At 51.3% G+C, this 25,860-nt stretch overlaps 1 protein-coding gene across 3 annotated transcripts in view; it reads left to right on the top strand.

Moving 5' to 3' along the window:
• Positions 1–25,860, top strand: part of prkcea (protein kinase C, epsilon a) — an 877,089-nt gene that overhangs the window by 806,099 nt on the left and 45,130 nt on the right. For all 3 annotated transcript variants that reach the window (XM_072510726.1, XM_072510720.1, XM_072510732.1), the window contains 2 exons: positions 1,044–1,182; positions 12,698–12,886. In XM_072510726.1, coding sequence (XP_072366827.1) covers positions 1,044–1,182; positions 12,698–12,886 — 328 coding nt within the window. The remainder of the gene's footprint in view (positions 1–1,043; positions 1,183–12,697; positions 12,887–25,860) is intronic.

The raw sequence follows: 25,860 nt of genomic DNA, 5'->3' as shown, positions 1-25,860 counted from the left end.
CTTCAGCTCCATGTTGGCGGCCTTACATGTGGATTTAGAGCCCAGTCTCCTGGGGGCCATATTCGGGGTGTCGGACTTGCCGGAGTTGCAGATGAGCGCGGGACAGATGTTTTAGTCTACGCCTCATTGATCACTTGCAGGCGGGTCCTGTTGGGGCGGAGGTCAGTCTCTCCACCTGCGCCTCGGTGTGGCTGGGGGAATCTAATGGAGGTTTTGTATTTGGAATCAGTGAAATTTGCTTTGAGGGGAACGAGTGAGGGGTTCCACAAGAAATGGAGTTTGTTTGCACTACATTTCAAGGAGCTGGTTAGCTTCAACTGCTAAGGTGGTGGGGGAGGGGGGGAGTTTGTGTTGGTTTTCGCTTTGTAATGTGTTTCAAATGTTAAAATATCAAAAACTTTAATTAAAATCTTTTCCAAAAAGAAGATTCATAAGTGATTTTAAGGTAGTTTATTAAGAAGCAACAATTCAGATGTGACACATGATCTAAATACGCAGAAAAGACATAGGACAGGTTGAGAATGATTTACTGATCCTGGATCGGAAAAATGGATGGGGGGAGAAGTGTGGGCGGGGAGGATTGATCTTCGTGGCTGACGGTGGCAGTCTCCTCTGAACAGTTTACTCGTCCAGGATCAGACCAACAGATGATGAAGTTGATCTCCATGACTGGCAATGGCAGTCTCATGTGTTTTCTTCAGGCTCCTGGAGCTAGACAAAGTGTTAGGGTGAAGTCAGCATGAATCACTTTAAAAAGCTCTGGGCTAACCAAGGTGTTAGGGAAGACCTAGCATCGGTCCACCTCGAGAAGCCCTTTTCCAACATAATTCTTCTCTCTCGAGAATTGTCTGATATACTTTATTTCTGGGAGGCTCATGCAAATCATTTATTCAATATTTATTGAAGCTGGTATGCAAACTATTTTATAAGAGAGAGTGTTATTCCTGTAATATTGAATACATTTCTCAGAATTTAATATTATTAAAATGATTTGCTACAGTACATCAAAATTAATAATTAGGGTGTCTGTTTGCTCCTTGCAGAGATCTTAAGCTGGACAATATCTTGTTGGATGCTGAGGGGCACTGCAAGTTGGCTGACTTCGGCATGTGCAAGGAAGGAATTCTGAACGGAATCACAACAACTACTTTCTGTGGTACACCAGATTACATTGCGCCTGAGGTATGTTTGTTTTCTCCCATTAATCTTTATATACCAATACACCATAGCAAATTAGCCATTCGTGTGGGTGAAACAATTGTTTTTACATTGCCTTTACAGTAAAGAAGTTTAAAAAATTATTACTTAAATCTCGCCATAACCTGTTAGATGCCGACAGAGAATGTGACTTCAAATCCCAGACTGGATTAATATTCACAATTGGATTCCCCTCAATTGGTGAGTTAAGTTGGTACTTGGCTGGTCTGTTGGCGGAAGTATTATGCCAGGGCACAGATGTCAATTTCAAGCGAGAGGACAATTAGCAGGAAAACCCATCCTTTCCACAAAAGTGCCAAACAATACCAAGGAGTGGCCAGCCTCATCAGGTTGGTTATCATAGTATTTACAGTGCAGAAGGAGGCCATTCGGCCCATCGAGTCTGCACCAGCTCTTTGAAAGAGTGGACAGGTTGGCAGGCCAGACTGTCTCCGTTTTCAGGGTGTAGTTTTCTGATTTAAAAAAAAAATTGGATTTAATAATAAGATTTGCAATTTGTTTATATAAATCACCAATTGTCTCTCAGCCATTATTTCTTTCGGCTCTTTCTGTAGCTCCTATCTTTACATCTTCTGTACGATATAAAAGCAAAAGGTTGGGCCACTGTTACTGATGATTTGTAAATAATCGGCAAGTGACAGAGAAGACCTGCAGTTCACGGTTGTCTCCATGGCCCAACTGAAATTGTGAAGTCAACCTTTTGCAATGCTTAAAGTGTTGTTAATGGGATGTGGGTGAGGCTGGCAAAGGAACATAACAATAAAGGAACAGGTGGCTGGTTTAGCACAGTGGGCTAAGACAGCTGGCTTGTAATGCAGAACAAGACTAGCAGCGCGGGTTCAATTCCCGTACCAGCCTCCCCGAACAGGCGCCGGAATGTGGCGACTAGGGGCTTTTCACAGTAACTTAATTGAAGCCTACTTGTGACAACAAGTGATTATTATTATTATTACATAAGAAATAGGAACAGGACTAGGCCATTCAGCCCCTCGAGCCTGGTCAGCTACATCACGAGATCATGGTTGAACTTCTACATCAAGGTCATTTTCCCACAGTAACTCCATATCCCTTGATGTCTTTAATAACTAGGAATCTATCAATCTCTGTCTTGAACATACTCAAGGAATAAACCTCCACAGCCCTTAGGGGAGAGAATTCCAAAGAGAGGAAATTTCTCATCTCAGTCCTACATGGCCTTCCTCTTATTCTGAGACTGTATCTGTCGAACGTTGTAAGAATTTTGCATGTCTCAATAAAGCCATCTCTCATTCTTCTAAACTCTCAAGAATACAATCCCAATCTCCTCAACCCCTCCTCACAGGACAATCTCACCATTGTGGGAATCAGTCCGGTGAACCTCCGTTGCACTACCTCTATGACAAGCATATCCTTCCTTAGGTAAGGAGACCAAAACTGTACACAATACTCCAGATGCCCTCGCATCTTGGTTCCATACAAAGCTGCATTCATTGTCCATCCCAAAGGAAGGAAAAGTGGCATTCTGACCCAGGCTTGGTTATATGTGACTCCTGTCCCACACCAATGTGATCATAATACCGTGGTGCTCAAAATAAAAATGATCAGGCCGACAATGTTTTTCAGCGCACCCTATAAATGAATCAATTCTTGCGAATCAATCCTTGCAAAATGCACCAAATACAGTATAATTGTATAGTTTTGCTTTATGTTTGAATATATTTCCACCCACCTTTTTGATAAATGTTTATTTTGGGGGTTTTTGCTATAGCTGAACGAATTGGGCTGCCAATTCTGTATTGTAACCTGGACAGCAGGAAATGTGCACAGGTTTATTGGCTCCCTGATTTTTGTTCCTTTTCTTTCAGGAAGTGTATACATTGCACACCCTGCAGAAAAGCCAGCCGAGATTAGAATCTTAACTAACAAATCATGAGCAGAAATGTTCGTCCCTATTGCTTTGTAGTGTAGCATATGAATGAAGCCAAGTAGAGCAGTCAATGTAATGCTATAACTCAAAGTGATCGACAGCATTTCAATTACTGATGTCTGTCAAGTGACTGTTGTATTAAGTTGGATGCATTATGCTGGTTAATGGTAGAGTCATTTATGGGTACAAACCTGGGGCGAAATTCTCCGTTATCGGCGGAAAGTCCGCCGATCGGCGCAAAAAACGGCGCAAATCCCACTTGCGTCAAGTCATAAAAATGGGACGATAGTCTCCGGCCCGAAATGGGCTAGCAGCGACGTAACGGGATCCGCGCTTGCGCAGTGGTTCACGCCGTGCAGCGTCATACGCGCTGCACGGCGTGACGGCTCATAAGGCCGCGCAGCACCCCCCCACCCGACCGCAACACCCGACTGGATGGCTGGCCGTCGCTCAGCCCCGAGGTTCGAGTCACGCGATGTGGAGGCGCTCCTGGACGCGGTGGAGCAGAGGAGGGACACCCTGTATCCCGGGCACGGACGCAGAGTTGCCCCACGCCACAGCCGGCGTCTGTGGAGGGAAGTGGCAGAGGCCGTCACCGCTGTGGCCCTGACACCACGGACAGTCACCCAGTGCCACAAGAAGGTGAACGACCTCGTCAGAGCAGGCAGGGTGAGCCTCCCCCATATCCCCCCTCCCCATATCCCCCCTCCCCCATATCCCCCTCCCCCATATCCCCCTCCCCCATATCCCCCCTCCCCATATCCCCCCCTCCCCATATCCCCCCCTCCCCCATATCCCCCATATTCTCCTCCCCCATATCCCCCATATCCCCCCTCCCCCATATCCCCCTCCCCCATATCCCCCCTCCCCCATATCCCCCTCCCGCATATCCCCCTCCCCATATCCCCCTCCCCATATCCCCCTCCCCCATATCCCCCCTCCCCCATATCCCCCTCCCCATATCCCCCCTCCCCCATATCCCCCCTCCCCATATCCCCCCTCCCCCATATCCCCCCTCCCCCATATCCCCCCTCCCCCATATCCCCCCTCCCCCATATCCCCCCTCCCCCAGATCCCCCCCTCCCCATATCCCCCCTCCCCCATATCCCCCTCCCCCATATCCCCCATATTCCCTCTCCCCCATATCCCCCCTCCCCCATATCCCCCTCCCCCATATCCCCCCTCCCCCATATCCCCCATATCCCCCCTTCCCCATATCCCCCCTCCCCATATCCCCCCTCCCCCATATCCCCCCTCCCCCATATCCCCATATCCCCCATATCCCCCCTCCCCCATATCCCCCCTCCCCGTATCCCCCCTCCCCCATATCCCCCCTCCCCCATATCCCCCCTCCCCCATATCCCCCCTCCCCATATCCCCCCTCCCCCATATCCCCCATATCCCTCATATCCTCCTCCCCCATATCCCCCCTTCCCCCATATCCCCCCTCCCCATATCCCCCTCCCCATATCCTCCCTCCCCCATATCCCCCTCCCCATATCCCCCCTCCCCCATATCCCCCCTCCCCATATTCACCCTCCCGCATATCCCCCATATCCCCCTCAACCATATCCCCCCTCCCCCATATACCCCCTCCCCCATATCCCCCCTCCCCCATATCCCCCCTCCCCCATATCCCCCCTCCCCATCTCCCCCATATCCCCCCTCCCCCATATCCCCCTCCCCCATATCCCCCATATCTCCCCTCCCCATATCCCCCCTCCCCATATCCCCCCTCCCCCATATCCACCCTCCCCCATATCCCCCCTCCCCATATCCCCCCTCCCCATATCCCCCATATCCCCCCTCCCCATATCCCCCCTCCCGCATATCCCCCATATCCCCCTCCCCCATATCCCCCCTCCCCCATATACCCCCTCCCCCATATCCCCCCTCCCCCATATCCCCCCTCCCCCATATCCCCCCTCCCCATCCCCCCCATATCCCCCATATCCCCCCTCCCCCATATCCCCCCTCCCCCATATCCCCCCCTCCCCCATATCCCCCATATCTCCCCTCCCCCATATCCCCCCTCCCCATATCCCCCCTCCCCCATATCCCCCCTCCCCCATATCCCCCCTCCCCCCATATCCCCCTCCCACATATCCCCCCTCCCCATATCCCCCCTCCCCCATATCCCCCCTCCCCCATATTCTCCCTCCCCCATACCCCCCTCCCCCATATCCCCCCTCCCCCATATCCCCCCTCCTCCATATCCCCCCTCCTCCATATCCCCAAGTGAATCCAGCCCTAACCTTAACCTCTGCAATGCACGCGCAACCGATGGCGTGCATTCATATACCTGCCTGACACTGTTGCCTTTTACCCCTGCCACCCCCCCCCCCCCCCACAGGAGAAGCGCGCACACAACAATCGGGAGCATGTGAGGACTGGAGGAGGGCCCGCTGATGAGAGGCCACTGACCGTTCACGAGGAAAGGGCCCTGGAACTGGCTGGCGGACCTGAGGACCGGGAGGTTGCTGATGCAGAGGTCGGGGGCCCACGAGCAAGTGAGCCACCAACAGCCCGTCCCCATATCCCCCGTTCCCATATCCCCCCTCCCCTATATCCCCCTCCCCCGTATCACCTGATCACTGCCTGATGTCTAACCATGCATGCTTCATTGTGTATCGCAGGACCAAACGTCCAGGCACCCATCCCCGCAGATGCACACCGCCCGCAGGATGCCCCTCGGAGACCACAGGAGACGGAGAGACCCGCACCCTCCAGCATGCAACGCCCGCAGGATGCCCCTCGGAGACCACGGGAGACAGAGAGACCCGGACCCTCCAGCATGCGACGCCCGCAGGATGCCCCTCGGAGACCACGGGAGACGGAGAGACCCGGACCCTCCAGCATGCGACGCCCGCAGGATGCCCCTCGCACACCACGGGAGACGGAGAGACCTGGAGCAACAGGGAGACGACACCCCCGTCACGTGCGGGAGCGACCACCCAGCGATGAGGGGGGCAGCCACAGGCCCCCGTCACATCCGAGCCAGGACACCACTACCCAGGACACCACTATCCAGGACACCCCTACCCGGGACACCACTACCCAGGACACCCCTACCCGGGACAGCACTACCCGGGACAGCACTACCCAGGACACCCCTACCCGGGACAGCGCTACCCGGGACGGCACTACCCAGGACACCCCTACCCGGGAAGACAAAATACCGGACAGTGACTCAGAGTGGATGGGTGGAGACGAACCCCCACCCCAAAGTGCCATGGACTCAGAGTGGGACGAAGAGCAAGATACAACGCCACTGCTGTCACCAACACCCTCCACCATCACAGAAACACTCACCACGGTTGTGCACTTTAGTGATGAGGCGTCTGTTACACTCACTGGTGCGCACAACACAGCCGTCCCGGTACAGCAGGTGGAGGTAGGAGCAGCAGAGGGACCAGGCGGTCGGAGGGCAGCCCAGGCCAAGCGAACACCTGCCGCCCAGATGGATCCCGGGTTCCTGCAGTTACCACACCCACACATAGATCCGATGCAACCACCGACACGGAGACGAGCGAATAGGGTGACGGGTGGCTTGCGGCAGCTGCGGTCGCAGGTGGAGGAGTCCACCCGCGTCCAGGAGCTGGGAGTGGTCCCGGTCATGCGTGCCACCCAGGCTGACACCGCACGGGTGGCGTCCGCGGTGGAGGCAATGGGTGCGACGGTGTCAGACATGGGGAACGGTTTGCGAGGCCTGGGGCCTTCCGTGCAGGCGGCGTCTGTGGCCCAGGAAATGGCTGCCCTCTCACAGGAGGCCATGAGCCAGTGCCAGCGCCAGATGGCAGAGGCGCTCAACGCCGTAGCCCAGTCTCAGCAGGCCATGGCCCAGTCTCAGCAGGCCATAGCCCAGTCTCAGCAGGCCATGGCCCAGTCTCAGCAGGCCATCGCTGAGGGCATCGGCGCCAGTGGCCATGTGCGAGCCGGCGTCGCACTGTCACAGACAGGGTTTGACAACCCCCTGGGCTCCATGGCTGCAAACCTGCAGACCCCTGTCTATACCAGCACGGGCCTCCAGGACTGGCAGCGCCAGATGTCGGGGGGGGCGTCGGATGGCCAGTCCGTTCGCATCCCCCACCCATGTAGAGGCCTGGGGGCCATCGGGCACCTCGATGGGCGAGGAGGTGGTGTGGTCCGTCCCGGCTCCCTCTGTAGGGGAGGTCCCGGTACACCGCGACACCTCGGACTCCCCCCTTCCGTCCCAGGTGCATCGGGTGGGCAACGGGCAGGACAGGCTGGCAGCTCGCCATCCCAGTCGCCCGGGCCGCAGCCTGGCCCATCTAGGCCAGGACGCCCCAGGAAACGGCCGCCAAAGCGATCCAGTGTCAGAGGGCAGGAATCATAGGAGTCCACCTCCAGTTCTGCTGTACCGTCTGGGGAACCACGTAGACGTAGTCAAAGGGCCCGTAAGGCCAAACAATTAGACACTGAGTAAGTTGGCACGGGTGCAGGGCACAGATGAGTTTTAGGGGCTAGGGCACGTGCATGAACTCCTTTGGTTATTAAAGTCAATGTTACACCTACCGAAGCTGCCTTTGTGCTCTGTCCAAAGTGTGCGGGCGTGTCATGTACGTTGAGCGCAAGTGTGTGTGTGAGGGGTGGTCTTACCTCAGCCCCAGGTGAGTCTGCCCCCTTCCCCCTGGGCCGCCATCAACATCCCCCGGGCAGAGGACGGGACCGTGCGCTGCAGTGTCACAGCCGCATGCAGGGATGGTCCGGGTGGATGGTGGTACTGTGGCCATGGGTCAGACATAGTCCAACGATGTAGAGCCAGGAGCTCATCGCAGGGCGGGTTGTCATCATCTTCCATGGCCTGCGATAGACACGCGTCCACCCGCAACTGGGTGAGCCCGGCCCGTTGTGCCGCCGGTGGATCGGCAATTGGGGGGGGGGGTGGTGTGCATGCGGGTGGGGTGTGTGGGGTTGGGGAGGGGGGTGAGGGTGCTGGGTGGGTGGATGGGTGGGGGGTGTGGGTGGTCGGCTGTTGCCATGGTGTGCGGTCTGTGGCCATACTACCCGATTCCCACGCCCATCTAGTCAGTGAAGCGGGCGGCTATCAGTCTGTCCCGTGCCCGCTGGGCCAGCCGGTAACGGTGGACAGCCACCCGCCTGTGTCTACCCCGTCTGCCCTGACCATTGCCCCCACCCCCCTCATCTGGGGAGGACTGTGCCTCTTCCTGCTGCTCCTCCACTCCGCCCTCCTCTGCCTGCGGCACATCGCCCCTCTGCTGGGCTATGTTGTGCAGGACGCAGCACACCACAATGATGCGGCCGACCCTATCTGACCGATACTGGAGGGCGCCCCCAGAGAGGTCCAGGCACCTGAAACGCATCTTCAGCACGCCAAAGCACCTCTCGATCACTCCCCTTGCCGCTACATGGGCATCATTGTAGCGGTTCTCCGCCTCATTGCGTGGCCTCCGTATAGGCGTCATCAGCCACGATCGCAATGGGTAGCCCCTGTCGCCCAGCAACCAGCCCCTCAGCCGGGGATGGCGTTCCTCGTACATGCCGGGGATGGATGACCGCGACAACACGAATGAGTCGTGTACACTGCCTGGGTGACGGGCGCAGACGTGCAGGATCATCATGCGGTGGTCGCAGACCACCTGTACGTTCATCGAATAGGTCCCCTTCCTATTAGTGAACACGGCCCTGTTATCTGCAGGTGGCCGCACGGCGACGTGCATCCCATCGATCGCGCCCTGGACCATGGGGAACCCCGCAACGGCAGAGAAGCCCACGGCCCGGGCATCTTGGCTGGCCCGGTCCACGGGGAAGCGGATGTAGCGGTGCGCCATGGCATAAAGGGCATCTGTCACTGCCCGGATGCACCGGTGCACCGATCGCAGCGATATGCCGGACAGGTCCCCACTCGGTGCCTGGAATGACCCCGTTGCATAAAAGTTCAGGGCCACCGTAACCTTGACGGTCACGGGGAGAGGGTGTCCCCCGCCAGTGCCACGCGGTGACAGGTGTGCCAGCAGGTGGCAGATGTGTGCCACGGTTTCCCGGCTCATCCGGAGTCTCCTCCTGCATTCCCGGTCCGTGAGGTCCTGGTATGACTGCCGGGGCCGGTACACACGGGGCGCCCTCGGGTGCCTCCGTTGCCGTGGGGCCTCGACGTCCTCCTCCCCCTCCTCGTCCTGTCGGTCAGGTGTCCCTCCAACCTGGGCGGCTGCCGCCTGCCCCTCTGCGGCAGCCTGCGCCGCCTCTCTGGCACGCTCCTCCTCCTCCTCCTCCTCCTCCTCCTCCTCATCCAGGGCAACATAGACATGAGCGGCTTCCACCACGGCGGCCAACATCGCTGGATGATCTGAAAACATGACGGCCTGGTGGGGGGGAGGGGAACGACGACATGTCATCATTGCCCATATCCCCTCCTCCCCCCAGCCAGCTGGCATGGACCGCATGGGTCCAACTGTTGGAGGCTGGCACCTGGCCAGGTGGACCAACTCATTTGCCCTCCCATCACCCTCCTCGGCACGGACCCCCCCCCAACCTCCACCCCAGCACGGAGCCCACCCCCCCCAACCTCCACCCCAGCATGGACCCCCCCCCCGCCAGCCTCCACCCCGGCACGGACCCCCTCCCCAACCTCCACCCCAGCACGGACCCCCCCCCCCCCCCCCAACCTCCAACCCGGCACGGACCCCCTCCCCAACCTCCACCCCAGCACGGACCCCCCCAACCTCCACCCCGGCACGGACCCCCTCCCCAACCTCCACCCCAGCACGGACCCCCCCCAACCTCCACCCCAGCACGGACCCCCTCCCGGCACTCCCCCGGAGCCCAGCCTACTCTAACCACCACCCCGCCCCCCCCCCCCCCCCCCCCCCCCCCCCCCCCCCCCGCCGCACACACACACACACACAAGCCGAGACACACCTCTCCTCACGCAATCAGTCTGCGGCCACGCCATTTCCTGCCCAGAGCCAACCCCCCAGGCCGTCACTCACCTCCTCGCTGGTCGGCGTGAGCCTGGAGCACCGGGTCACGCCGATGAAAAGGAGGTTTGATTCACGTCGACGTGAACGGTCATCACGTCGACGGGACTCCGGCCCATCCGGAAGGGAGAATATCGGCAGGCCGAAAATCGGCTGCCTTGCGCAGACCCGTGACATTCTCCGCGGCAGCGGCGCCATTAACGCCCCGCCGACTTTTCTCCCTTCGGAGACTTCGGCGGGGGCGGGGGCGGGATTCACGGCGGCCAACGGCCATTCTCCAACCCGGCGGGGGGGGTCGGAGAATGACGCCCCTGAACTCTGTCACTGAAGTCTTAAAATTTTTAAGATGTCAAATCTTAGCTCCGTGGTCGCACGATCAGCTTTGAATCAGAACATTGCGAGTTCAAGTCCCACTCTAGATTCTTGAGCACGTAATCCAGATTGACACTTCAGTACAGTACTGAATGAGGTGCCATTTTTCAAATAAGATACTAAGTTGAGCTTCCACCTGTCTAAAATATTCCTAACTCAATTCAAAGATGAATGGTGGAGTGCTCTTTGACATTGTGAACAATATTTATCCAGCAACTGTGATGAATATAATAAATTGTCATATTATATTGCTTGCATTGATGTAGTAATGTATTGATGCTGAGGTTAGGAACATAGGTATTAGGAGCAGAAGTAGGCAATGGAGAAGTAGGAGCCTGCTCCGCCATTCAATTAGATCTCTTCCTGATCTTAAGTTCAGCTCCCTGCCTGTTTCCCATATCCCTTTAACCCGTTTTTTAAATCAGAAATATATCTATCTCCTTCTTGAAATCATTTAATGATTCAGACTCCACTGCAGTATGGGACAAAAGTTCCCAAATGAGTACCCAAATTAACCACCTTCTGAGAGAAGTAGTTCCTCCTCATCTCAGTTTTAAATCTACCGCCTCTCAACCTATACCTGTGACCACTCGTTGCAATTTACCCCACAAGGGGGAACATTTGATCCTCCTTTACTTTATCAATCTATCTTTGTATTTTACATACCTTGATCAGATCCCCTCTCATTCTTCTAAACTCCAGCGAGTATGAACCCAAACTGTTTAATCTCTCATGCCTTTTTTATTACATGCTGCACCTGCATACCGACTTTCTGCGATTCATGAACAAAGACACCCAGATCCCTCTGCCCAGATTCATTTTGAATCTGCTTTCCATTGAGATAATAATTTGCCTTTCTATTTTTATGGCCAAAAGGCATAACCTTTCATTTATCCACATGTAACTCCATCTGCCAGATTTTGGCCCATTGTCCATGCCTATCTATATCCGTCTGTAAACTCAATGGGCGCAATTTTACTCAAAGGGAACAAAGACCCATAGCGAGCACTCTTAGCCTCAAATTTCCCGGCGCTCACAACGCCGTGAAGCACAAGGCTATAAAATGCCACATTCATTTGATAGAAGGCCTCAGCGGGGAACGCACAGCCGAGGCCGCCAAGAGCCCCATTTTGTGCATTGAGGAGCTCCGCTCGCTGGAACTCCTCAGTGTGGCGGGATTTCACGACGCCATTTAAAAATCCAGTCTCCTAGGCCCCCCCCCCCCCCGATGCGACCCCCCCAAGCCCCAATGCAATATGGGAGGGTCCCGGGCTCCCCATGTGCCTCCCCCCAACATCCACACAGGGCACAGGATATGCCAGCTTGGCACCTTGGCAGTGCCAACCTGGCACCCTGGCAGTGATAGGGTGGCACCACACTTCCCAAAGGGCATGCACCTGGGGGCCTCCGATCCACTGGGACACCCGCACGAGTGCCATTCCATCTGGTCTCCATTTCTGGAGACAAGTACTAAACGGTGCACGCCCGAGGTCTCCGAGGTGAAGGGGATTGATCCCACACCTCGGGTAACTTGGGAATCTGCACTTAAAGTAAGACTAACTGTCTCAGATTTGCTAAAAAAAAAAGGGATCCTGCCCACAATGGGCGGGATTTACATCGCAACAACTCATGAGATTGCGTTAAATCCCGTGTGGTGCTGCGAGCCGGGTAGATCTCAGGAACAGGGTGTCTCAGCTTCTGTCGGCCACACTGCACCACAGCGATCTGCTTTTTGGGCGCAGCATGGCCATTGGATCGCGCCCATTGGGTTCGGTATTGACGTTACAGCATTTTTACATTTATCTTTTTAATGATGCATCAGAGGCAATTATTTATACTGACCATAATCCCTTACCCTTAAAGTCCCCTCATCTGCTTCTCTCAGAGGATCAAGAGAATTTCTGCCTGCATACAATTAACAACTACTCATCTTTTTTGCATCTCTGCCCAAATTAATTTCATCCCCATTATTTATAAAGGTTATTTGTTGTTTAAGAGGAGTAGATGATATGTTATAAATAAGTCGAAAGGTATTCAAAACAACAAATTATAAAAACTGTCCATTTATGACCATCCTAGAAAATTCATGAGAAATACTGGAAGCTTTGAGTATAAATGTTGTGCATCAAGGAAGTGGCTAGAGGGTAAACATTCTCAAAGTGACGGTCTAAAATAAGTAATGAATTGTATCAGCTGAGCAGTGCAGTACATTTGTTTAACATCTGTTTGTCTTTCTGAATAGATCCTACAAGAATTAGAGTATGGCCCTTCAGTGGATTGGTGGGCTTTAGGGGTCCTGATGTACGAGATGATGGCCGGCCAGCCACCTTTCGAGGCTGACAATGAAGACGACCTATTCGAGTCCATCTTACACGATGATGTGCTCTACCCAGTCTGGCTCAGTAAGGAAGCAGTCAGTATTCTGAAAGCGGTGAGTTCCTCACCCCGTTTTTACTGTCCTCCACAACCCCACCCCCCCAATCCCCTCACCTGTCCCTTGCCACTTTGCGTTGAATTAGTTGCAATTAAAACTGGATTTATCAAGTTTGCATATCCACCAGTGGGAGTTGAAATACAGTTCATAGTGTCACGGCGAGGACAGGAGGGCTTGGGATAAATTACACAACTTGTGGGAAAAGGACAGAATGTTTTGTGATGTGTATGTTTATACTGGCTTATATTTACACAGCAGAGAAATCTGTTCCTTCCAAACTTATAAAATGCCACAAACATTATCTGTTTTGCTGCCAGCTGGTGGGACAAAGACCCAAGATATTTTATCCAACGATTCCAATTAACGAGTTACCACCAACCTCTGAGCAATGTGGCACAGGGGTAATTGCTAAGACTTCTGGTCATCTGTGAACACAAACCCTCTATCTTAATAATTTAGTAATATAACTCTTGTGATCGAGTACTATTGTTACTTTGTTTTCATTGCATGGAATTTAGTGGTCAAGGTGAGGGGGACTCCCCCAGCTGGAAAGCTGGTGGCAACCCTGCCACAGCCTTTTTCTGTAGAGCCAGTGGTATTAAGTCCCAATTGGATACTTACCTTCCTGACGTCGAGCTTCCCAGCTTGTGGAGGGGAATTTTCCTCCAGAAGTCTGAGCGCAGGGTGGAAATCCCGCTCCCAAGAGCTGCTGGATGATCAGAGATGGGCAGCTCTCTAGCATCAGCAGAGCACTGGGAGGGATGACCACCCAGTGGAGCCCAGGCAGAGGATTGGTGATGTGCCCCAGAGACAAGGTAAGTGGCATGGGTTTTCTAGAACCAGAAAGGGAGGCCCTGACTGAATGAGGAAGGGGAGTTATTATTCAGGGTTATGGACCACCCATACCTCCTGCCGCCACCACTAGTGTGCAGGGCTTGCTTAGCAAGTTGCCCACATGTCTAGTCCCTGATTAAACGGCCTCTGGTTTAATACAGGCAACGACGAGATCAAACAGTGTACCCTTCAGTGTACTCTTGAAATGAAATGAAAATCGCTTATTGTCACAAGTAGGCTTCAAATGAAGTTACTGTGAAAAGCCCCTAGTCGCCACATTCCGGCGCCTGTTCGGGGAGGCTGTTACGGGAATTGAACCGTGCTGCTGGCCTGCCTTGGTCTGCTTTCAAAGCCAGCGATTTAGCCCTGTGCTAAACAGCCCCTGTCAATTGGCCTTTAGGTGGGAAGGCCCTTGGATGGAGATGGCCGGGTGGTCTCCATCCTTCCCAATCTTGCCCAATCACATAGCTTCCCCTGCCTCCAAACCCCATGTCTTGGAGTGGTGGAGGGCATTAAATTCAGCCAGTTAGCATTGTTTCTGTCTCCACACATGATGCCTGACCCTCTGAGAACTTACAGCATTTTCTGCTTTCATTATAGATTTCCAGTAGTTGCTTTTGTATCAAAAAATGATGTCTGAGTGGTTCAAATGACCTTATTATGTTGGACATATGAAGGATAAAAGGCAATCAATTGTACATGTCCACGTTAATATAGAAAAAATTATAGCACTGGCTTTAGGATAATCTGCAAATTACTATTCCATTTTTTTCCAGCATATTTTCATCTTGATTATCTGCTCTTAGTTGTCCACTTTCATATTTCTAAGTTTATACTCATTTCCTTCACTTTCATTTCATTCATTCTTGCCCTGCATTACTTTAACTACCATCATATATCCACCCTCTTGCCCTCTTATTGATGTGCTTTTCCTAGTGTTCATTTGAAGAAGGGACCCAAAGAAAAGAAAGGTTATCAGAGGGGGGATTAGGCAGCCATGGCTGACAAAGGAAGTTAGGGAATGCATCAAAGCAAAAGAGAAAGCCTATAATGTGGCAAAGAGTAGTGGGAAGTCAGAAGATTGGGAAGGCTACAAAAACAAACAGAGGATAACAAAGAGAGAGATAAGGAAAGAGAGGATCAAATTTGAAGGTAGGCTAGCCAGTAACATTAGGAATGATAGTAAAAGTTTCTTTAAATACATTAAAAACAAACGGGAGGCAAAAGTTGACATTGGGCCGCTCCAAAATGATGCTGGTAATTTTGTGATGGGAGACAAGGAAATAGCCGAGGAACTGAATAAGTACTTTGCCTCAGTCTTCACAGTAGAAGACATGAGTAATATCCCAACAATTCCAGAGAGTCAGGGGACAGAGTTGAATATGGTAGCCATCACAAAGGAGAAAGTGCTAGAGAAACTAAGAGGTCTAAAAATTGATAAATCTCCGGGCCCAGATGGGCTACATCCTAGAGTTCTAAAGGAGATAGCTGAAGAAATAGTGGAGGCGTTGGTGATGATGTTTCAAAAGTCACTGGAGTCTGGGAAAGTACCAGAGGATTGGAAAATCGCTGTTGTAACCCCCCTGTTCAAGAAGGGAACAAGGAGGTTTCCGGCTGCGGCGATGACCAGCTAAGTCGCACGTTTCGGCAGCTCCCGGTGGAACGGACGTTTGGGCTCTTAATAGGAGCCCCAACGGCAATTTTAACGGCTAAAAACACTGTGCGGTAAACCAGAAGGGAATTCCCCCTGGACACGGATGGAAAAAGGAGAGGAAAGTGGCCGGATTGCGGAGGATCCTCTAGAGCAGCAGCAAAGAAGGCAAGCACAAAGCAAGATGGCGTCGGAAGGTGGCCGTCTAGTATGGGGCCCTGACGAACAAGAGTTCCTGTGGCGCTGTGTGGAAGAACTTAAAAAGGAGATGAAGAAGGAGCTGCTGGCCCCGATATTACAGGCGATTGAAGGGCTAAAGGAGGAGCAAAAGACCCAGGAGCAGGAGCTTCGGGTCGTGAAGGCAAAGGCCGCAGAAAATGAAGACGAAATACAGGGCCTGGTGGTGAAGACAGAGATGCACGAGGCACAACACAAAAGGTGTGTGGAAAGGCTGGAGGTGCTGGAGAATAATGCGAGGAGGAAGAATTTAAGGATTCTTGGTCTTCCCGAAGGTGCAGAAGGGGCGGACGTCGGGGCATATGTGAGCACGATGCTTCACTCGTTAATGGGATCAGAGGCCCCGACGGGCCCGTTGGAGGTGGAGGGAGCTTATCGAGTTATGACGCGAAGACCGAGGGCTGGAGAAATTCCTCGAGCCACAGTGGTGAGATTTCTCCGATATAATGACAGAGAGATGGTCCTCAGATGGGCGAAGAAAACTCGGAGCAGTAGGTGGGAGAACGCGGTGATCCGCGTATATCAAGATTGGAGTGCGGAGGTGGCGAGAAGGAGGGCAAGTTTTAATCGGGCCAAGGCGGTGCTTCACAAAAGGAAGGTCAAATTTGGAATGTTGCAACCGGCAAGACTGTGGGTCACACACCAAGTGAAGCACCACTACTTTGAGACGGCAGAAGAGGCGTGGACATTTATTGTGGAGGAGAAGCTGGAATAGGCGGGCCAGAAAAAGAACGTTTGGGACAAAGTGGTGGGGTGAAGGGGGGGAAAAAGGGGGAAGGGATGATCTCTCAAGTTGTTAATCTTGCGACCCTGTAACTTTTCTCTCTACCCCATGTCGTGGGGGAGAGGGGGGAGGGAGGATGAGGAATTGTGGGCGACAGCCATTAGGGGTGGGGCCAAGTGGGAAACGCGCGCTTTGTTCCCGCGCTATGGTAATCATGGCGGGAGTAGGGAAGCAGGAAGGAGGGGGCCTCGCACAGTGGGGGCCGAGGTCACGGGGGGAAGCCGAGGTCAGCCAGAGTTTGCTGACTTCTGGGAGCAACATGGGGGTTGCAATTACGCTCGAAAAGGATCTAGCGGGGGGGGGGGTTAACTGGGTTGCTGCTGCTGGGGAGCTGGTACGGGGTGGGGTGGTCGAGGCGGGAGGGCGCCGTCGGGGGGAGATACGGCTACGTGGGAACCGGGTGAGGAGCTGGATTAAAAAAGGGGATGGCTAGTCGACAAGGGTGGGGGGTAAAGAGCCCCCCAACCCGGCTGATCACGTGGAATGTGAGAGGGCTGAACGGGCCGATTAAAAGGGCACGGGTACTCGCACACCTAAAGAAATTAAAGGCAGATGTGGTTATGTTGCAGGAGACGCATTTGAAACTGATAGACCCGGTCAGACTACGCAAAGGATGGATGGGGCAGGTGTTTCATTCGGGGTTAGGCGCAAAGAACAGGGGGGTGGCTATATTAGTGGGGAAACGGGTACTGTTTGAGGCAAAGACCATAGTGGCGGATAGTGGGGGTAGATACATGATGGTGAGTGGCAGATTGCAAGGGGAGGCGGTGGTTCTAGTGAACGTATATGCCCCGAACTGGGATGGTGCCAATTTTATGAGGCGTATGTTGGGACGTATCCCGGACCTAGAGGCGGGAAAGTTGGTAATGGGGGGAGACTTCAATACGGTGCTGGACCCAGGGCTGGACAGATCGAGGTCCAGGAACAGGAGGAGGCCGGCTGCAGCTAGGGTGCTCAAGGGCTTTATGGAGCAGATGGGAGGAGTAGACCCCTGGAGATTTAGCAGGCCTAGGAGTAAGGAGTTCTCGTTTTTCTCCTATGTCCATAAAGTATATTCACGGATAGACTTTTTTGTTTTGGGAAGGGCGCTGATCCCAAAGGTGACAGGGACGGAGTACACGGCTATAGCTATCTCGGACCACGCTCCACATTGGGTGGACCTGGAGATAGTGGAGGAAAAAGAACAGCACCCGCCCTGGAGAATGGACATGGGATTATTGGCAGATGAGGGGGTATGTTTAACGGTGAGGGGGTGTATTGAAAGGTACTTGGAGCTTAATGACAATGGGGAGGTTCAGGTGGGAGTGGTCTGGGAGGCGTTGAAGGCAGTGGTTAGAGGGGAGCTGATATCTATCAGGGCACATAAAGGGAAGCAGGAGGGTAGGGAAAGGGAGCGGTTGCTGAAAGAACTTTTGAGGGTGGACAGACAATATGCGGAGGCACCAGAGGAGGGACTGTACAGGGAAAGGCAAAGGCTACATGTAGAATTTGACTTGTTGACTACGGGTAATGCAGAGGCACAATGGAGGAAGGCACAGGGTGTACAGTATGAATATGGGGAGAAGGCGAGCCGGTTGCTGGCCCACCAACTGAGGAAGAGGGGAGCAGCGAGGGAGATAGGGGGGGTGAGAGATGAGGCGGGAGAGATGGAGCGGGGAGTGGAGAGAGTGAATGGGGTGTTCAAGGCATTCTACGAAAGATTATATAAAGCTCAGCCCCCGGAAGGGAAGGAGAGAATGATGTGCTTTCTGGATCAGCTGGAATTCCCTAAGGTGGAGGAGCAGGAGAGGGCGGGACTGGGAGCACAGATTGAGATGGAGGAGGTAGTGAAAGGGATTGGGAGCATGCAGGCGGGGAAGGCCCCGGGACCAGACGGATTCCCGGTGGAATTTTATAGGAAGTATATGGACTTGCTGGCCCCGCTTCTGACGAGAACCTTTAATGAGGCTAGGGAAAGGGGGCAGTTGCCCCCGACTATGTCAGAGGCAACGATATCGCTCCTCTTAAAGAAGGAAAAAGACCCGCTGAAATGCGGGTCCTATAGGCCCATTTCTCTTTTAAATGTGGATGCTAAGATTCTGGCCAAGGTAATGGCGACGAGGATAGAGGACTGTGTCCCGGGGGTGGTTCATGAGGACCAAACTGGGTTTGTGAAGGGGAGACAGCTGAACACGAACATACGGAGGTTGCTCGGGGTAATGATGATGCCCCCGCCAGAGGGGGAAGCGGAGATAGTGGTGGCGATGGATGCCGAGAAAGCATTTGATAGAGTGGAGTGGGATTATCTGTGGGAGGTGCTGAGGAGATTTGGCTTTGGAGATGGGTATATCGGATGGGTACAGTTGCTGTATAAGGCCCCGATGGCGAGTGTGGTTACGAATGGACGGGGGTCTGATTATTTCTGGCTTTACAGAGGGACGAGGCAGGGGTGTCCCCTGTCTCCGTTATTGTTTGCACTGGCGATTGAGCCCCTGGCCATAGCACTGAGGGGTTCCAGGAAGTGGAGGGGAGTGTTTACGGGAGGAGAAGAACACCGGGTATCTTTGTATGCGGATGATTTGTTGTTGTATGTGGCGGACCCGGTGGAGGGGATGCCAGAGATAATGCGGATACTTGGGGAGTTTGGGGATTTTTCGGGGTATAAATTGAACATGGGGAAAAGTGAGTTGTTTGTGGTGCATCCGGGGGAGCAGAGCAGGGAAATGGAGGATTTACCGCTGAGGAAGGTAACAAGAGACTTCCGGTACTTGGGGATTCAGATAGCCAAGAATTGGGGAACCTTACACCGGCTTAATTTAACACGATTGGTGGAACAGATGGAGGAGGACTTCAGGAGATGGGACATGGTGTCCCTGTCACTGGCAGGTAGGGTGCAGGCGGTTAAAATGGTGGTTCTCCCGAGATTCCTCTTTGTGTTTCAGTGCCTCCCGGTGATGGTCATAAAGGCTTTTTTTAAGAGAATCGAGAAAAGCATTATGAGTTTTGTGTGGGCCGGGAAGACCCCGAGAGTGAGGAGGGGGTTCTTGCAGCGTAGTAGGGATAGCGGGGGGCTGGCACTACCGAGCCTAAATGATTATTACTGGGCCGCCAATATTTCAGTGGTGTGTAAGTGGATGGGAGAAGGGGAGTGAGCGGCGTGGAAGAGATTGGAGAGGGCGTCCTGCAAGGGGACCAGCTTACAAACAATGGTGACGGCACCGTTGCCATTCTCACCGAAGAAATACACTACAAGCCCGGCGGTGGTGGCAACATTAAAAATTTGGGGGCAGTGGAGACGGCATAGGGGAAGGACGGGAGCCTCGGTGCGGTCCCCGATAAGAAATAACCATAGGTTTGTTCCGGGGAGAATGGAGGGGGGATTTGGAGCATGGCAAAGAGCTGGGGTAGTACAATTGAGAGATCTGTTCATAGATGGGACGTTTGCGAGTCTGGGAGCGCTGACGGAAAAATATGGGTTGCCCCAAGGGAATGCATTTCGGTACGTGCAACTGAGGGCTTTTGCAAGGCAACAGGTGAGGGAATTCCCGCAGCTCCCGACGCAGGAGGTGCAGGATAGAGTGATCTCAGAGACATGGGTGGGGGATGGTAGGGTGTCGGACATATACAGGGAAATGAGGGACGAGGGGGAGATCATGGTAGATGAGCTGAAAGGGAAATGGGAAGAAGAGCTGGGGGAGGAGATTGAGGAGGGGCTGTGGGCAGATGCCCTAAGCAGGGTAAACTCGTCGTCCTCGTGTGCCAGGCTAAGCCTGATACAATTCAAGGTTCTACACAGGGCGCATATGACTGGAGCACGGCTCAGTAAATTTTTCGGGGTAGAGGACAGGTGTGGGAGATGCTCGTGAAGCCCAGCGAATCACACCCACAAGTTCTGGTCATGTCCGGCATTACAGGGGTTCTGGGTGGGGGTGGCGAAGGTGCTTTTGCAGGTGGTGGGGGTCCGGGTCGAGCCAAGCTGGGGGTTGGCTATATTCGGGGTTGCAGAAGAGCCGGGAGTGCAGGAGGCGAGAGAGGCTGATGTTTTGGCCTTTGCGTCCCTAGTAGCCCGGCGCAGGATATTGCTTATGTGGAAGGAAGCCAAACTCCCGGGCGTGGATAAACGACATGGCAGGGTTTATAAAGTTAGAACGGATCAAGCTCGTATTAAGGGGTTCGGCTCAAGGGTTCACCAGGCGGTGGCAACCGTTCGTCAACTACCTCACAGAACGATAGAGGGAATGAAAAAGAAAGAAAGACAACAGCAGCAACCCGGGGGGGGGGGGGGGGGGGGGGGGGGGGGGAGGATCCGGGGGGGGGGGGGGGGGGGAGGATCCGGGCGGGTTCTCAGGGATGTTATTGTATATGTATAGACATTTGTTATAGGTAATGTATATTGGACTGTTGGATTGCATCTTTGGAGAGTAACTATTTTTGACAAGGCAGTTGCCATTTAGTTTTGTTTTTGTTTCTGTTTATATATTATTTATTTACTTGTTTAAAACTGGCCACTGTTATTTATATTGCTTTATTGTTGTTTGAAAGAAAAACTATGTACTGTTATGTTTGGCTAAAAAATCTTGAATAAAATATATTTTTTTTTAAAAAAGAAGGGAACAAGGAAAAAGATGGAAAATTATAGGCCAATTAGCCTAACCTCGGTTGTTGGCAAGATTCTAGAATCCATTGTTAAGGATGAGATTTCTAAATTCTTGGAAGTGCAGGGTCGGATTAGGACAAGTCAGCATGGATTTAGTAAGGGGAGGTCTTGCCTGACAAACCTGATAGAGTTCTTTGAAGAGATAACAAATAGGTTAGACCAAGGAGAGCCAATGGATGTTATCTATCTTGACTTCCAAAAGGCCTTTGATAAGGTGCCTCACGGGAGACTGCTGAGTAAAATAAGGGCCCATGGTATTCGAGGCAAGGTACTAACATGGATTGACGATTGGCTGTCAGGCAGAAGGCAGAGAGTTGGGATAAAAGGTTCTTTTTCGGAATGGCAACCGGTGACGAGTGGTGTCCCGCAGGGTTCAGTGTTGGGGCCACAGCTGTTCTCTTTATATATTAACGATCTAGATGACGGGACTGAGGGCATTCTGGCCAAGTTTGCCGATGATACAAAGATAGGTGGAGGGGCACGTAGTATGGCGGAGGTGGGGAGGCTGCAGAAAGATTTAGACAGTTTAGGAGAGTGGTCCAAGAAATGGCTGATGAAATTCAACATGGGCAAATGCGAGGTCTTGCACTTTGGAAAAAAGAATAGAGGCGTGGACTATTTTCTAAACGGTGACAAAATTCATAATGCTGAAGTGCAAAGAGACTTGGGAGTCCTAGTCCAGGATTCTCTAAAGGTAAACTTGCAGGTTGAGTCCGTAATTAAGAAATCAAATGCAATGTTGTCATTCATCTCAAGAGGCTTGGAATATGAAAGCAGGGATGTACTTCTGAAGCTTTATAAAGCATTAGTTAGGCCCCATTTAGAATACTGTGAGCAATTTTGGGCCCCACACCTCAGGAAGGACATACTGGCACTGGAGCGGGTCCAGCGGAGATTCACACGGATGATCCCAGGAATGGTAGGCCTAACATACGATGAACGTCTGAGGATCCTGGGATTATATTCATTGGAGTTTAGGGGGTTGAGGGGAGATCTAATAGAAACTTACAAGATAATGAATGGCTTAGATAGGGTGGATGTAGGGAAGTTATTTCCATTAACAGGGGAGACTAGGACCCGGGGGCACAGCCTTAGAATAAAAGGGAGTCACTTTAGAACAGAGATGAGGAGAAATTTCTTCAGCCAGAGAGTGGTGGGTCTGTGGAATTCATTGCCACAGAGTGCGGTGGAGGCCGGGACGTTGAGTGTCTTTAAGACAGAAGTTGATAAATTCTTGATTTCTCGAGGAATTAAGGGCTATGGAGAGAGAGCGGGTAAATGGAGTTGAAATCAGCCAAGATTGAATGGTGGAGTGGACTCGATGGGCCGAATGGCCTTACTTCCGCTCCTATGTCTTATGGTCTTAAGGGACAGCCTTTCTGTCCTCAATTTTTAGCTCATTGCTTTGATGTTCTCGAAAACCTCCTTGGACCCACCCATCAATTGTGCTCAGGAACTCTGCTGGTTTAATCATCAAATCAAATGTCCAACTTTGTCTTCTCATCAAATGCAGCGTTTAAAAGTGAGTTAAAACTCATAAGAATGTTGCCTCATTCTGGACAATGGCTCCATAAATGTTAAGTATCTTATATCTTTCCGAACTATCTATCCTTCAGACTTGAGTGAAGACAGAACATGCTAGCAGGCTTCTACCTTTGAGGCACATCCTCGTCCAATGTCTTTCCCAATGTACACATATATGATCCAATGAGAGTTACTGGGTAATGATCTGGAGAAATAACCTTTGTTAATGTTTAACCCTCTATAGCTCAGAGTGCAAACGTCAATGGTAGTGCCCCTATTACAGCCCTCACTGAGATCAGTTAATGCAGGACACACTGAGCATTGATCCTGGGACTTTCCTGGTCTGTATGGCTCAGCAGCATACCAGCTAATACACTCAGAAATACATGGTTAAAATGTCACTTTGAAGTAGTACACTTTCACTAAATTTGATCTTTTACATCCTGTTGTCAGATTGTGGAGCCTTTGAAACTGCTTCTGGAAACTACCTGTGCCTCACTGCACGAAACTATGGTGCTGTTGAGGGCGACACATTTCAGTTCAGAAAGGAAAGTAACTCAGATGATGCACCATGCACTAATTTGAACCTCCATTTGACCAGACTATCCTACCTCAAAGCTGTAGTGTAGACTGACGGTAGTTGATGGAAGAACAACATCTGGAAGGGAAGAGAGAAATGTTTTAATTAAACTAAACGTGAGGAACGGGAAAAGAAGTTTCAATGATAACCCAGTAAAAGCACTTTGTGAGCTTTTCACCAAACTAATATTAAGGCAGACCTTGTTGGAGAGTAGATAGCATCCATATCCCTGAGCCAGAAGCTCTGGGTGCCATTATTCCCACTCCTGGGCATGATGGCCATGGAAGGTTCATTCAAAACACAGCTAAACTGGTTGAGTAACAACCTGCAAGTCCAGCCAATATGTCTATGGTGGGCATTAAGAGTGGGAGAGTCAGAACCTACAGTAACCAATGGCAAACCACTTCAGCACCTTGCCAAGCGTAACCATTGACCAACACATGGGAATCCATGGTCACCAACACCCCCTGAGGGCACGTTACCTGACCTCAGACAAATAAGATACATGATAGTTGTGAAAATCAAACGATGGCATGAATGGACTCAATCTATTTTTTTTGTTGCAAGTACTAGCACGGTGGGTATACCCACACCTCACTCAAGGACTGTAGTGGTTCAAGAAGGCAATTGACCATCACCTTCTGAAGGGCAACTAGGGATGGGCAGTAAATGCTGGCCTAACCAGCGACACCCGCATCCCGTAAATTAATTTTGAAAAATGAATCGGTCATCTCGATAACTCAGAAATCCTTCATTTAGATATCCGCCAAATTCCAAGAAAGCTACATTCAAGTTAGCTCCTTTTGAGCTGTGCAATCTCAATTTTTATGCCTGTAATAATTTGACACAAATTGCTGAAGTGAAAAATGTAAATCACATGTTAGCAAGTGGCAAACACTCCCAGGATCTGTTTTATGACCTATATGTATTATTGTTTGTATTATTCTGGTCCCATTTGTTCATAGTTATTTCTCACATTTCTGTGACTTTAAAACCTGTTTTTCCCTCTTCACGAAGGCATTAAGAGTGCTTTTTCGGAAGGTATGACCATTTCCTCCTCTCTTATGTGAGAAAACATTGTGTCATTCTGGCGATTCTGCAAAGGTTCAGTTGAACCACCACACTGACAATTTTGTTTGCTTTTACACGTAATTCGAAGGGCGAAATGAAACAAAGTTTTGAGTGGATGCTGCTTCAGTGGCATGTGATTACAATGGTGGTACTTTCTAATTGTCTGACTGAGACTGCTTTCAAAGCAATTTCTAAGGTCTTTATCAATCAGTGCTCTTTTTCCTGAGAGAGTTTTCTTGGGAGCATTGCTGGCTTTTACTGTGTCATTAGTAACCCCACAATTAACAAAGTATGAGTTAATATTACGCACGGTAGTTGCCACAGTAACTGCAGAGCGTCGAGTCCCTGCAGCTTTTGTTGTCTAGCTTCTGTCAGTTGTATAGGTAGAGAACAGGAAGAGGCACTGGAATTAAGCAGGCAACTGGGAGATTTATTTTTGTATGCTAGCTGGGGATTCGAATTGGAAGGTTTGGTTTCCTAACATTGTGCAGCTTAACATTTGATCTTGGGTTATGACACAATGTTGTCTATACTGTATCCCAAAAGCTTGGACAAAAGCAAAATAGTTAACTTACTTCTGAATTATGTAACAAACCACTGTGCAGAAAAGATAGGATTGTGCTGTTCTAAGTATATTTATTTGGAGTTTTAATCCCCATATATAAAATAAATTTCTAGACGTTATATTACTAGATGCCATACCGCTGGGTAATACCTTCGGTAGCATTGGTTAGCTACTCATCAGTCAGTTGAGTGATAGGATGTGTTGGCAAAGTTTAGGCAGTATTTATTCAAATAGTAAATGATGAAATCAAATGACAATTTCGAAGTGTGAATGTTAGCATTTGCTAAAAGCCAGACCAAGGGCAATTTTGACAGGCTTGAGGGCAAATTCCATGATGATCCTTTGATCCAATGGAAAGGCGCAGAAAGGCTTGGAAAAGAAGGTAAATAATGTAAAATATGTGTTATATTAAATTATTATGAAATGCTTTATCCACTTAATCCCTTTATATTTTTGATTTTTTTATCCATATTATTTCCTCGACCCCTCTACCTCTGCAATGCAGCAACCAGGCCACTGCCAGAGTTTCCTCTAGTTGACTACCTGGAGGCAGTAGAACTCCACCCCCAATCCCTCTCCAGGTATAACTCCTTTCCATATTCCGTCCCCCGCCTCACCATCTAGGCTATACTGCAACCTCCACTCTGCATTTAACTCAACTCAGTCAGGAACTGAACAGAGTGAGATTCAAACCTGCGACTCTAAAACAATTTCAAACCACAAAAGTAGTATTTAAAGTTATGAAAGTGGAATCTGGAAAGTTAATCTACCATCAATATCGGTTTATAATGGTCTAGGGTATGTCGACTATTGAATAAACAATGTGACTGAGATTTAACTAGCAGCAAAGTAACTGACCACCTGTTTAAATCTAAGTACAATGAAACTGTCAGCTCATCTTCATTGACAACCTTCTAATAAGTCTAATTTTAAACCATCTAAGGATTTATACTGGGGAGAAGTGGTCACTTTAACCAGTTTACAACAGGTTCAGTTAGAACATAGAACATAGAACGATACAGCGCAGTACAGGCCCTTCGGCCCACGATGTTGCACCGAAACAAAAGCCATCTAACCTACACTATGCCA

The sequence above is a fragment of the Scyliorhinus torazame genome, chromosome 1 (genome assembly GCF_047496885.1).
Source record: "Scyliorhinus torazame isolate Kashiwa2021f chromosome 1, sScyTor2.1, whole genome shotgun sequence".
Lineage (NCBI taxonomy): Eukaryota > Metazoa > Chordata > Chondrichthyes > Carcharhiniformes > Scyliorhinidae > Scyliorhinus > Scyliorhinus torazame.
Note: the sequence above shows the minus strand (reverse complement) of the source record. Positions and strands in the feature narration are given on the sequence as shown.